General features: G+C 37.4%; 1 protein-coding gene across 4 annotated transcripts in view; it reads right to left on the bottom strand.

Moving 5' to 3' along the window:
• brip1 (BRCA1 interacting helicase 1) overlaps positions 1-12,500 on the bottom strand; it is a 192,726-nt gene that overhangs the window by 112,802 nt on the left and 67,424 nt on the right. For all 4 annotated transcript variants that reach the window (XR_010000101.1, XR_010000102.1, XM_062959249.1 and 1 more), the window contains exons 15-16: positions 4,407-4,566; positions 2,275-2,396 (exon numbers count right to left, since the gene is read on the bottom strand). Coding sequence is in view for 2 of the 4 variants with exons in the window: in XM_062959249.1 (XP_062815319.1) it covers positions 2,275-2,396; positions 4,407-4,566 (282 nt within the window). In the remaining 2 variants the exon portion in view is untranslated. The remainder of the gene's footprint in view (positions 1-2,274; positions 2,397-4,406; positions 4,567-12,500) is intronic.

Here is a 12,500-nt window from a genome sequence, read left to right as displayed (position 1 = left end):
GTTGAAGGGATCAGGGAGGCTCAATCGCTTATTTTTGAGTCAGTTTAAAATAAGTTTGGTGACTTATTTTAAGGTAACCTGTGTCTTGATAAGGAACAGATAATCTGTGATTGTAATTCACAGGGTGACTGCAGTTTAGAAGCAGTAGAGAAAGAAGTTTTAAATACTTTAAGTAAACGAAGTGACATTTTAAGGAGTTTGAATCACCTCATTCTAGCTTTGCAACTGTTAATCAAAGTGCTTCTAAGGAGAAACGTTATTGTAACCATTAAGCTCTGTGCCTGAATAAACTTGCTATTGTTCTTCAAACATCTCAGCCTCTGTCACATATATTACCATCAAAAGTAAACAAGAAGAAAGGAAAACGAAATTTAAAAGGTCTCCTCTCTGAGTAGTTAGTGGCTGTATCTTCCCAAAGTGGTGTCAAGCGTTAATATTCTCCTTTACATTTGGTGGCAGCATTATAAAGACTTAACCAATTGGTGGCAGCGTTTGAATAAACATCTTTACATTGGTGGCAGAGGATATATTTAAATAAAAACTCCTCCACATACAGTCTCATACGCAGGCTTTTTCTTCATCCTCCCCACAAGTGCCTCTTACTGGATTACAGTCTCTTAAGAGGCACCTGGGAAAGGTGGAAGTGCGGAAAATCCTCTCTGGGAACAGGAGCTTAAGGTTTGCACTTCAGAGCCGCCCATTATCAACATCTCGCCGTGCGTTTCCTCATTCCCAGGTCCCGGCGGTAAGAGCGGTAAATCACACGCCCAGCTCACCAAGCCAGGCTTGGCTCCAAAAATCACATTTTCCAACCTCAATATCGAAGTCCCCGAGGTAAGCAGAGGAAATCTGCTCGCAGCCCAAGAAGGCATTTCTTTGGCCCGGGATGGCATTTTCCTGCCTCTTCTGAGCCAAACCCTGACCCGCCGAGAGGGGACCAGAGCTTTGGGCTGGAGCCTTCACGGCCTGCTATTTATTTCTGTCGAAACAGCCAACTTCTGGAGGCTGCAGAGACGTATTTCCACAAGGCACAAGCTAGGGGTAAAATGTGGCTTTTCAAAAAGACCATTATAGATGCATGATTAAAGATGGGACAACTGCCTCACACCATGTGTCTTATATTACTGTATATACTCGAGTATAAGCCTAGTTTTTCAGCCCTTTTTTTTAAGACTGAAAAAGACCCCTCAGCTTATACTCGAGTGAAGGTCCTGGTTGGCTTATATTTGGGTAAGCTTATACTCGAGAATATATAGTACATTTATTATTTTTCTCTATTATTGTTGCTACTATTAAATTTATTTTACTCTGTTTTTATTATTTTATTATGACACAGCAAACAAGGTAGATATGCTGGATTTCGTATCACAAAATCACAAGTCGAACACTTCCCAAGTGTCTAGGACTGTGTGAAGTATTTTCGGATGATGCGTGCAGATCCCAGCAGGGTGGCCTTTATTTCACTCTGATCTTATTATTATTGCATTTATTATTTTATTCAATTTATTATTACATGTATTATTTTACTCTATTTATTATTATTATTATTATTATTACATGTATTATTTTACTCTATTTATTATTATTATTATTACATGTATTATTTTACTCTATTTATTATTATATGTATTATTTTCCTGTATTTATTATTATTATTATTATTACATGTATTATTTTTCTCTATTATTATTGGTATTATTACATTTATTATTTTTCTCTATTATTGTTGCTACTATTACATTTATTTTATTTTATTATTATTATTAATACATTTATTATTTCACTCTGATCTTATTATTATTATTATTATTATTATTATTATTGCATTTATTATTTTCCTGTATTTATTATTACAAGTATTATTTTCCTGTATTTTATTATTATTATTATTATTATTATTATTATTATTATTATTATTATTATTACATGTATTATTTTTATCTATTATTATTGGTATTATTACATTTATTTTTCTCTATTATTGTTGCTACTATTACATTTATTTTACTCTGTTTTTATTATTATTAATACATTTATTATTTCATTCTGATCTTATTATTAATGCATTTATTATTTTTCTCTATTTATTATTACATGTATTATTTTCCTGTATTTATTATTATTATTATTATTATTATTATTATTATTACATGCATTATTTTACTCTATTATTATTAAAAGGATACATAAGCACATTTACATTGAAGAAGATGAGAATAATGTTCTACCCCAGCTTTCTAGCATGAATTTTCACAGCACCAAGCAATGTCCTACCTGAAGGTCCTTCACATTTGGGAAGGGAATTCCTATCGTTATAACTGCTCGGGCGTTGTCATCGGAGAAATCCAGGCCTTCGCTGACTTTGCCTCGACAGACAGCGATAAGAAGGGCACCATCTGAAATGGAAACGGAAGGAGGTACTATTAGGATGAAACGGATTATAAGTTTCCTGTGTCCATTATTAAATTTCTAAAACACAACATAGTAGCTCTGTCAAATTCCTCGTGTGATGCAACTGGTAGAATTAAATCCCAATTTAAACTATCAAAGGCTTTTTCTTCATCTAAAAATATTACAGCTGCTTCGTGGAATAACTAGCTATTCCAAAACAGGTAGATCACATCAGTTAGGTATGAATCCTAATTTAAGAATGGAAGCTTATTTGCAAGATTGTTAAATCCTATCTTTCCTCTTGGATAGTTGTCTATGACTGAAAGGCATAGCAGTCAAACAATATCTTGAAGGCCCCGTCAAAAATGTTGGTGTATTTTGGTGTAAGGGTGAAATGTTGAATCAAGTGTTTTGCTGTTGGGTTTTGCAACTGTGTATTCCGGCATGCTTTCCAGCAGCACACGGGTTAATGGCAGGCCAGCTTGAATGATAGCCTGCCTAGCCAATAGGTCAAGGCTTCCGGTCTCAAAAGGGCGGACAGGATGTTCGTCATTCTGCTATGGAATGTGGGAGTTGCCGGCTGCAGAAGAGTTTCGCAGACGATTGGCAAAGAGAGAGGACATGCTTTGCCTTTGCTAGGGAAGCATGGGTCCTATAAGCGATGGACTTTGTAGCTGTATATAGTTTGTATATAATAAAGTCTAGGAACCGCTGTGTTCAGCAGAATTACGACTGTGGTGTCGTTTGTCGGAGCTGCTCAGCAGAAGAGTTTTGAAGACGATCAGCAAAGAGAGAGGACATGCTTTGCCTTTGCTAGGGAAGCATGGGTCCTATGAGCGATGGACTTTGTAGTTGTATATAGTTTGTATATAATAAAGTCTAGGATCTGCTGTGTTCAGCAGAATTACGACTGTGGTGTCGTTTGTCGGAGCTGCTCAGCAGAAGAGTTTTGAAGACGATCAGCAAAGAGAGAGGACATGCTTTGCCTTTGCTAGGGAAGCATGGGTCCTATAAGCGATGGACTTTGTAGCTGTATATAGTTTGCATATAATAAAGTCTAGGAACCGCTGTGTTCAGCAGAATTACGACTGTGGTGTCGTTTGTCGGAGCTGCTCAGCAGAAGAGTTTTGAAGACGATCAGCAAAGAGAGAGGACATGCTTTGCCTTTGCTAGGGAAGCATGGGTCCTATGAGCGATGGACTTTGTAGCTGTATATGGTTTGTATATAATAAAGTCTAGGATATGCTGTGTTCAGCAGAATTACGACTGTGGTGTCGTTTGTCAGTGCTGCTCAGCAGAAGAGTTTCGCAGACTATCAGCAAAGAGAGAGGACATGCTTTGCCTTTGCTAGGGAAGCATGGGTCCTATGAGCAATGGACTTTGTAGTTGTATATGGTTTGTATATAATAAAGTCTAGGATATGCTGTGTTCAGCAGAATTACGACTGTGGTGTCGTTTGTCAGTGCTGCTCAGCAGAAGAGTTTCGCAGACGATCAGCAAAGAGAGAGGACATGCTTTGCCTTTGCTAGGGAAGCATGGGTCCTATGAGCAATGGACTTTGTAGTTGTATATAGTTTGTATATAATAAAGTCTAGGATCCGCTGTGTTCAGCAGAATTACGACTGTGGTGTCGTTTGTCGGAGCTGCTCAGCAGAAGAGTTTTGAAGACGATCAGCAAAGAGAGAGGACATGCTCTGCCTTTGCTAGGGAAGCATGGGTCCTATGCGTGATGGACTTTGTAGTTGTATATAGTTTGTATATAATAAAGTCTAGGAACCGCTGTGTTCAGCAGAATTACGACTGTGGTGTTGTTTGTTAGCCGGATGCTTAAAGCAGTCTGACGGAGGATGGATTGGTGAGAGGCCTGACTCACCAATAAATCAGGGTGTTTCAGAGCTGATTAACCCCCTGACAAAAAATCCCACCTCAAGCAGGTAGAGCATAATGCTTCACTCACGGTCTCCCCTTTCTCCCGTAGCTGGTTCTACTTCCCCATTTGGACTTGGGCCCCTTACCCTTCCCTTCTTGACACTTGATGGCATCGTAGTAGACTTGGAGCAGCTCATCGAAGTTGGCCTTGTCTCCTCCTTTGGGCTCCACAATCACGGTCTTGATCAGCTCAAGCTTCTCCCATAAGGCCGTGTGCAGCCAGCGATCTTTCAGCTTATCCAACATCTGGAGGAAGAGACCCAAATGTAACACAGTTAAAAATACCATTTTCTTCTTAAAATGAAAGGATTCACAGGTATAAATGCATATCATATATACTGTATATACTCGAGTATAAGCCTAGTTTTTCAGCACTTTTTTAGGACTGAAAAAAACCCTCCTCGGCTTATACTCGGGTGAGGGTCCTTGTGGGCTTATATTCAGGTCGGCTTATACATATAATTATATGGTATAGTTATTATTTTTCTCTATTATTATTGGTATTGTTACATTCATTATTTTACTGTATTAATTATCATTATTATATTTATTACTTTATTGTTGTGGTGACTTTTACATTTATTTTACTCTATTTTTATTATTATTACTACATTGATTATTTTACTCTATTATTACATTTATTATTTTACTGCAATAATAATAATAATAATAATAATAATAATAATAATAATAATTACATTTATTTGAAAGAAGTGACCTTGCCCTCTGTGATCACAGATGGACTTACACCTGACTATTTAAATCCAACTTACCAAAGTAAGCAATGATACATTGGTAATTTAGGGAAAGACAAAAAATGAAAGTGATAAAGAAGCGTTTTGGCTGATAAAAGGGTACGGAGCGATCCTAACGATTTCACCTAATTGCCTGAGACTTGGTGGGGTATAAATAAAGTTTTATTATTATTATTATTATTCTCACCGCTAAGCCCACTCAAACCAGGCATTTCTCTCTCTTTCAAAACCGGCAGCAACAGACACAAAATCCTGTTCACTGGAGGCCAAGGCAGCCCTAGATCAGCTTCGTTTGGCTGCCGTGGGGGAAAGAGAAACCTTAAAAAGCTCTGAAAAGCCAAAATTATTTCCAGGCTTGTGGATAACAGAGAAATGCAATGCACATCCTCCACTTTCCGGCCTCTGGAGGCCTGCCTTCAAAGCCACTTCTGGGTCCTCAATAGCGTTGGATGTCTCGGGGATCATGGCTTCTGTGCCCGTAAACTTGTGCAAACTTTTCACACGACTTAAAAGTATCCCGAAAGGAGCCTAAAAAGGGTAATGAGCAGTGAGCGACACCGTTTCCAGCCACAGGTTTAAATAGTGGCAAGGTGAATATGCACTATTTATTTATGGGGTTGTTGTATGTCTTTCGGGCTGTGTGGCCATGTTCCAGAAGCATTCTCTCCTGACGTTTCGCCCACATCTATGGCAGGCATCCTCAGAGGTTGTGAGGTATGGAGAAAACTAAGCAAAGAGGTTAATATATATCTGTGGAAAGTCTAGGGTGAGAGAGGTCAGTGTGAATGTTGTGTAGTTAATCACTTTAATTAGCATTGAAAAGCTTATCTGCTGTCTTCTTCCTGCCTCTGGGGCATCCTTTGTTTAGAGTCGTTAACTGCCCTTGGTTGATTCATGTCTGGAAATCCTCTGTTTTCAGAGTATTGCTTTTTATTTACTGTTCTGATTTTTGAGTTTTTTAATACTGGTAGCCAGATTTTGTTCATTTTCATGGTTTCTTCCTTTCTGTTGAAGTTGTCCACATGCTTGTGGATTTCAATGGCTTCTCTGTGTAGTCTGACATGATAGTTGTTAGAATGGTCCAGCATTTTTGTGTTCTCAAATAGTATTCTGTGTCCAGGCTGGTTCATCACGTCAGGAGAGAATGCTTCTGGAACATGGCCACACAGCCCGAAAGACATACAACAACCCTGTGATCCCGGCCATGAAAGCCTTCGACAACATATTAATTTATGATTTATTTATAAAGGGGACTCAGAGCAGCTTACAAATTAAATTTACATACAATATTATATTATTAGCATACCACAATACTGATATTAAATTACTATATTGTACTATATCAATATATTGTAATATTATTAGTAATATTTCATGTAATATATAATATATAATATTATTATATTGTATTATAGTACTATATTGTACTATATCAATATATTGTAATATTATTAGTAATATTACATGTAATATATAATATATAATTAATATTATATTGTATTATTAGCATTATATTGTATTACAATATACAGTAGAGTCTCACTTATCCAAGCCTCGCTTATCCAAGTTTCTGGATTATCCAAGCCATTTTTGTAGTCAATGTTTTCAATATATCGTGATATTTTGGTGCTAAATTTGTAAATACAGTCATTACAACATAACATTACTGCATACTGAACTACTTTTTCTGTCAAATTTGTTGTATAACATGATGTTTTGGTGCTTAATTTGTAAAATCATAACCTAATTTGATGTTTAATAGGTTTTTCCTCAATCCCTCCTTATTATCCAAGATATTCACTTATCCAAGCTTCTGCTGGCCCGTTTAACTTGGATAAGTGAGACTCTACTGTACTATATTGTACTATATCAATATATTGTATTATTATTAGTAATATTACATGTAATATATAATATATAATTAATATTATTATATTGTATTATTAGCATTATATTGTATTACAATATAATATTATCAATATTATATGTATATACAATATATTATATTATTATATATTATTGTAAATTATATTGTGTTAATGCTTAACAAAGCTACAAGTGCCACAACTGTAAGGTAGACACAAACTATAAGGAACCTCTATATTTTATGAGGAGCAGACAAAAAACCCAAAAGAATCAAAATCGAAGAAACCATCAACATTAATAAAGCGATGATTGAAAGACATAGATTAGATGACTATGTCTTTTGTGGCCAAATTTGGTGTGATTTGGTTTATTGGTTTTGTTGTTTACTCCATGGGAAAAACGCACATAACATTTTTATATATATAGACTAGCTGTGCCCGGCCACGCATTGCTGTGGCAAAGTGGTGGTGGTATTGGCTAAAAATTGTTGTGTAATTTTTATTTGACGTTATTTGCATTTTTTTATTAATTTTATTGTAAGTTATATTTTTATTTATTATATTTTATTATTTTCTTGTATTATTTTAGTTATTTTCTGTTATTATAGTATTTTATTGTATTAATTTTTAGTGTTTTTTTATTATTATTTTTTGGGTTGCTAGGAGACCAAGTTGGAGGAGCTTAGCTTTCTAACTGGCAGCAATTGGATAAAAGCAATTATTCCTCTCTCTCTAATTAGGACTTTATTTTTCTTTTCTTTTTGAGGTATCAACCTAGAGGCGTGGATGATGGGTTGTGTTGTCAAATTTTGAGGTTGGGGGGCCTGTAGTTTTGTTGTTTTGTGGGTCGCCGTGATGCCATCACTCTTTTATATATATAGATGTGGGAAGGGTAACCGTAAGAACAGCTTATCTTGACTATTTTGTTCATTAGTGTAAAAGAAAATATCCCACAATGCATTCTCAACTTTTCTCATAAAAATGGCTTAGGAAAAAAACTAGGGAAATAGCTAGAAACCTCATAATGAAAGTTAGCTAACCTAAGGACCAAGCTGGCTACTGATCTTGGCCACCAGAACAAATGAGGCAAGTTAGGATACTTGACATGTAATATTAAGATTAAAAGAGGGTTGTTGAAAAAGGATTTTGGGAAGATATGGGGAAAATTTATAGAATTCGTATATTTAGAAGGTAAGGGGTACAAACCTGTAATAGAAACAATGGAATTTTGGAAATAAGAAGACTGGACCGAAATGAGCACTCCCAACTACCAATTGTATATTGCATGCGGGTATAGTCGGATCACCGTGTTCTGAAATTTCTGGGCCATTCACTTCATTTCACATTGAATCTAATAAACAATATGTATGTGGAGAGAACATGGAAAAGACAGAAAAGAAAATGAACGAGATACAACCCGGCTTTACAGTCTTTAGGACTGCAGCTCGTGCTCCTGAAACGACTCTAATAAACAAAGCTAAATAAAATATATTCCTGCCATGCCTAGCAGGAGGGTTGTTCCATGGAAACGAGAGCACTTTGGGTCGGAAAAGCAGAAAGAAAGTCAAGCTGAAGGTTAGAAGTCACCGAAAAGAGGCCATTAACCATCATCACGGCCAGCCACTCTCCCACTCAGGGGAATATTAAGTTTTCACAGGGAGAAGCAGTGAGTCCTGGTATGTTTTATTAAACTCTTTCGAAATGGACTCTCCCCTGGTTCTGTGAATGAGACCAAGATCTCTCCCAAAGAGAAGCCGGAGCATCCAACAAACACTGATTAATTTTTGAAAGACATTCTTTCTGCCGAGTGGGGAAAGCCACAAATCGGACTCTTCTGGGTCTGGTCATGTGTCACATGTTTTCATTTCCAGCTCAAGGAATTTGGCAGCTCTAAAAACTATGCTATGAGGATAAGTGACCCAATATCTCCTTCCCTCATCCCGTTCGACAACTGGGAGATCAGCTCCGTGGAGAAGTGGAAACATAAGAGAAGCTAAACAGTCCTTTGGGCTTAACCGTAAGACATAGTTTAATGGGGGCGGGACCAGAGGAGGGGCGGAGCCTCTTCCCAAGTGCTGGAGACAGGGCTGAGCATCTAAGGTGTCTATTACGACACACCGGGGCAGAGCTAGAGGAGTGGCTGTAGCTTCTTCCCAGTCAGAATTCGACAAAGAATGATAAGAATAATAATTTAAAAAAGACAAAAAACCAGTACAAGAAAACCGCACTACAAACTAGAGCTGACAGCACATTGGGTGCCATGCCAAAAGATCTCAGCCAGCATTTGGAAACAATAGACATTGACAAAATTGCGATCTGCCAACCGCAAAAGGCCACCCTGCTGTGATCTGCGCGCATCATCCGAAAATACATCACACAGTCCTAGACACTTGTGATTTTGTGATACGAAATCCAGCATGTCTATCTTGTTTGCTGTGTCATAATAAAATAATAATAATAATAATAATAACAACAATAATAATAATGGCACAGCAGACAAAGAATCAGTACAAGAAAACTGCACTACAAACTAGAGCTGACATTAGACAGTCCTAGACACTTGGGAAGTGTTCGACTTGTGATTTTGTGATACGAAATCCAACATATCTATCTTGTTTGCTGTGTCATAATAAAATAATAATAATAACAACAACAACAACAACAACAACAACAATAATAATGGTACAGCAAAGAATCAGTACAAGAAAACTGCACTACAAACTAAAGCTGACATCACACAGTCCTAGACACTTGGGAAGTTTTCGACTTGTGATTTTGTGATATGAAATCCAGCATATCTATTTTGTTTGCTGTGTCATAATAAAAAATAATAACAACAACAACTTTATTTATATACCGCCCTATCTCCCAGATGGGACTCAGGGCGGTTTCCAATCATAAAAACAACACATACATTACATAGGAACATAACACATTATTAAGTAAGGTGAAACAATAAAATTATATAACAATAAATAACACAACACAAAGGATGGGTCGATGAGTAGAAATGGTGAACAAGAAGGAGAGCTACACATATGTACAACACACCCAGGACATGCAGAGTGAATCCAAATCTGCTTCAGCCACGTATCGAACTTAGGGATTGTTCAGGCATTCTCTTATCAAAATAAAACCAAATAAACCAGGGCAGGAGCGATTCAGGTTGACTCCAAATTCCACAAAGAATCCTATTGGGATTTTGAGGGTGAAGAAGCAATTCCGGTATGACACGGAAAAAGAGAAGGTATGCCGGCTTTTCTTTAAGGAATATATAAAGAAAAATCACAGTATTGGCACTGTCCCTGGTGCAAAAAGTCAGCGGCACTCGGGGGACCAGCATTGATCTAAAAGCTCCCCACCCCGCTGCCCTCGCCATCCAGAGCCCTTCATGTGTTGCAAGGAGATTTTTCTTTTTGAATAAGCACTGCTTTGGAATCAAAATGTGTCTCCAGCGGGCTGGAAATGTGTTTGAAGGGTCAAACAGAAGTTCTGCTCGTAGTCAGCATGAAACTTTGGAAAGAGAATAAAAGGGAAGGCCAGCCCAGTGACCGGACAAGAACGCTCGGGACAACCAGAGTTTGCGTCTGACTTGATGTTTGATTTAAGTTTGTTGTAAGCCGCCTGAGTTCTTTTGGAGAGGCGGCAGGATATAAAGTTTATTATTGTGTTGAGGATGCAAGTGGCAGAGTTTTGTGGGAAAGGAGTTGCCAAGCTCATGTCCTGTCTCGTTGCTTTTGCTTATATATGTGTTATGATTTAATTTTGTTGTAAGCTGCCTGAGTTCTTTTGGAGAGGGGGCAGGATATAAATAATGTTTATTATTGCGTTGAGGATGCAAGCGGCAGAGTTTTGTGGGGAAGGAGTTGCCAAGCCCATTCCTCGCTATGATAAGTGCCTAGATTTGAATGGCGACTATGTTGAGAAGTGGTATTTGAGTGTGGCTTTCAACTGCATATGGTAAATGTTTTCTTCTATACTTTTTGAGGGCGCAAGTGGAAGAGTTTGGTGGGGAAGGAGTTGCGAAGCTCACTCATCGCTATGATAAGTGCCTAGATTTGAATGGCGACTATCTTGAGAAGTGGTATTTGGGTGTGGTAAATGTTTTCTCCTATACTTTGTTTATTTTTAATTCCAAAACGTAATCTACTTTCTGGATAACCCTCGTATATGTATGAACATGCAGTGTAACCCAGGACAGACCTGATACTTTGCCAGATGTCCACTGAGGCCAAAACCTTTGCAAAATACATCTTCTCAAGTAGGAAACAAGAGGTAACAACGTGGAGTAGCTCTCTCAGGCTTGACACAAATAGAACTTCAAAGGGCGGGGAGAGAGAAATGCCACCACACGGCAACTGCATAATTAAACCGGCCACAGGACATGGTGATAAACTCTGTATTATGAGCACGACGACGATCACACTAGCACAATAAACAGTGAATAATTCATGGAGGATTCTGGAGATAGAGTATGCATCACTCCACTTGTGGGGAACGCAAGGGGATTTTGCTGGGATGTTTTTTCTTTGGGGACAATGACAAAGTGCCACTCGCCAGCCGGAAACCGAAGCACTGAACTATGTTCCACGTGCCATAAATCAACACGGGATGTCTCTCCGGTACCAACATACCATCAATTTTTCAATAACCCCCATAAATAATGGAAAATGTGAACAGTGACAACAGTAATGAAAAATGAAATGTTTTGCACGCCAAAGACTTTGGAACAACACGGCTAATACGTCGGACCTGACAAATATGCAAATATTAGGCACCTCTGTTGTTTCAACGGACTTTGTCAAAACATAAACACGTCTAATGGTCAAAAGGTTGACGAGTTTCGAGTTGATTAAGCCAACCGCAACGGGTTTCGTATCTGGAACCTAAATGTATTTATTCAGAAGCAATGTTTATCTATATATATAAAAGAGTGATGGCATCACGGCGACCCACAAAACAACAAAATTACAGGCCCCCCACCTCGAAATTTGACAACACAACCCATCATCCACGGCTCTAGGTTGATACAACAAAAAGAAAAGAAAAATAAAGTCCTAATTTGAGAGAGAGGAATAATTGCATTTATCCAATTGCTGCCAGTTAGAAGGCTAAGCTCCTCCAACTTGGTCTCCTAGCAACCCAATAAAAAATAATAAAAAACACTAAAAAATAATTAAAAACACTAAAAAATTAATACAATAAAATACTATAATAACAGAAAATAACTATATATATAAAAGAGTGATGGCATCACGGCGACCCACAAAACAACAAAACTACAGGCCCCCCAACCTCGAAATTTGACGACACAACCCATCATCCACGGCTCTAGGTTGATACAACAAAAAGAAAAGAAAAATAAAGTCCTAATTAGAGAGAGAGGAATAATTGCATTTATCCAATTACTGCCAGTTAGAAGGCTAAGCTCCTCCAACTTGGTCTCCTAGCAACCCAATAAAAAATAATAAAAAACACTAAAAAATAATTAAAAACACTAAAAAAATTAATACAATAAAATACTATAATAATAGAAAATAACTAAAAATAATACAAGAAA

The sequence above is a fragment of the Anolis carolinensis genome, unplaced genomic scaffold, assembly GCF_035594765.1.
Source record: "Anolis carolinensis isolate JA03-04 unplaced genomic scaffold, rAnoCar3.1.pri scaffold_7, whole genome shotgun sequence".
NCBI classification, from domain to species: domain Eukaryota; kingdom Metazoa; phylum Chordata; class Lepidosauria; order Squamata; family Dactyloidae; genus Anolis; species Anolis carolinensis.
This window is presented reverse-complemented; position numbering and strand designations above follow the sequence as displayed.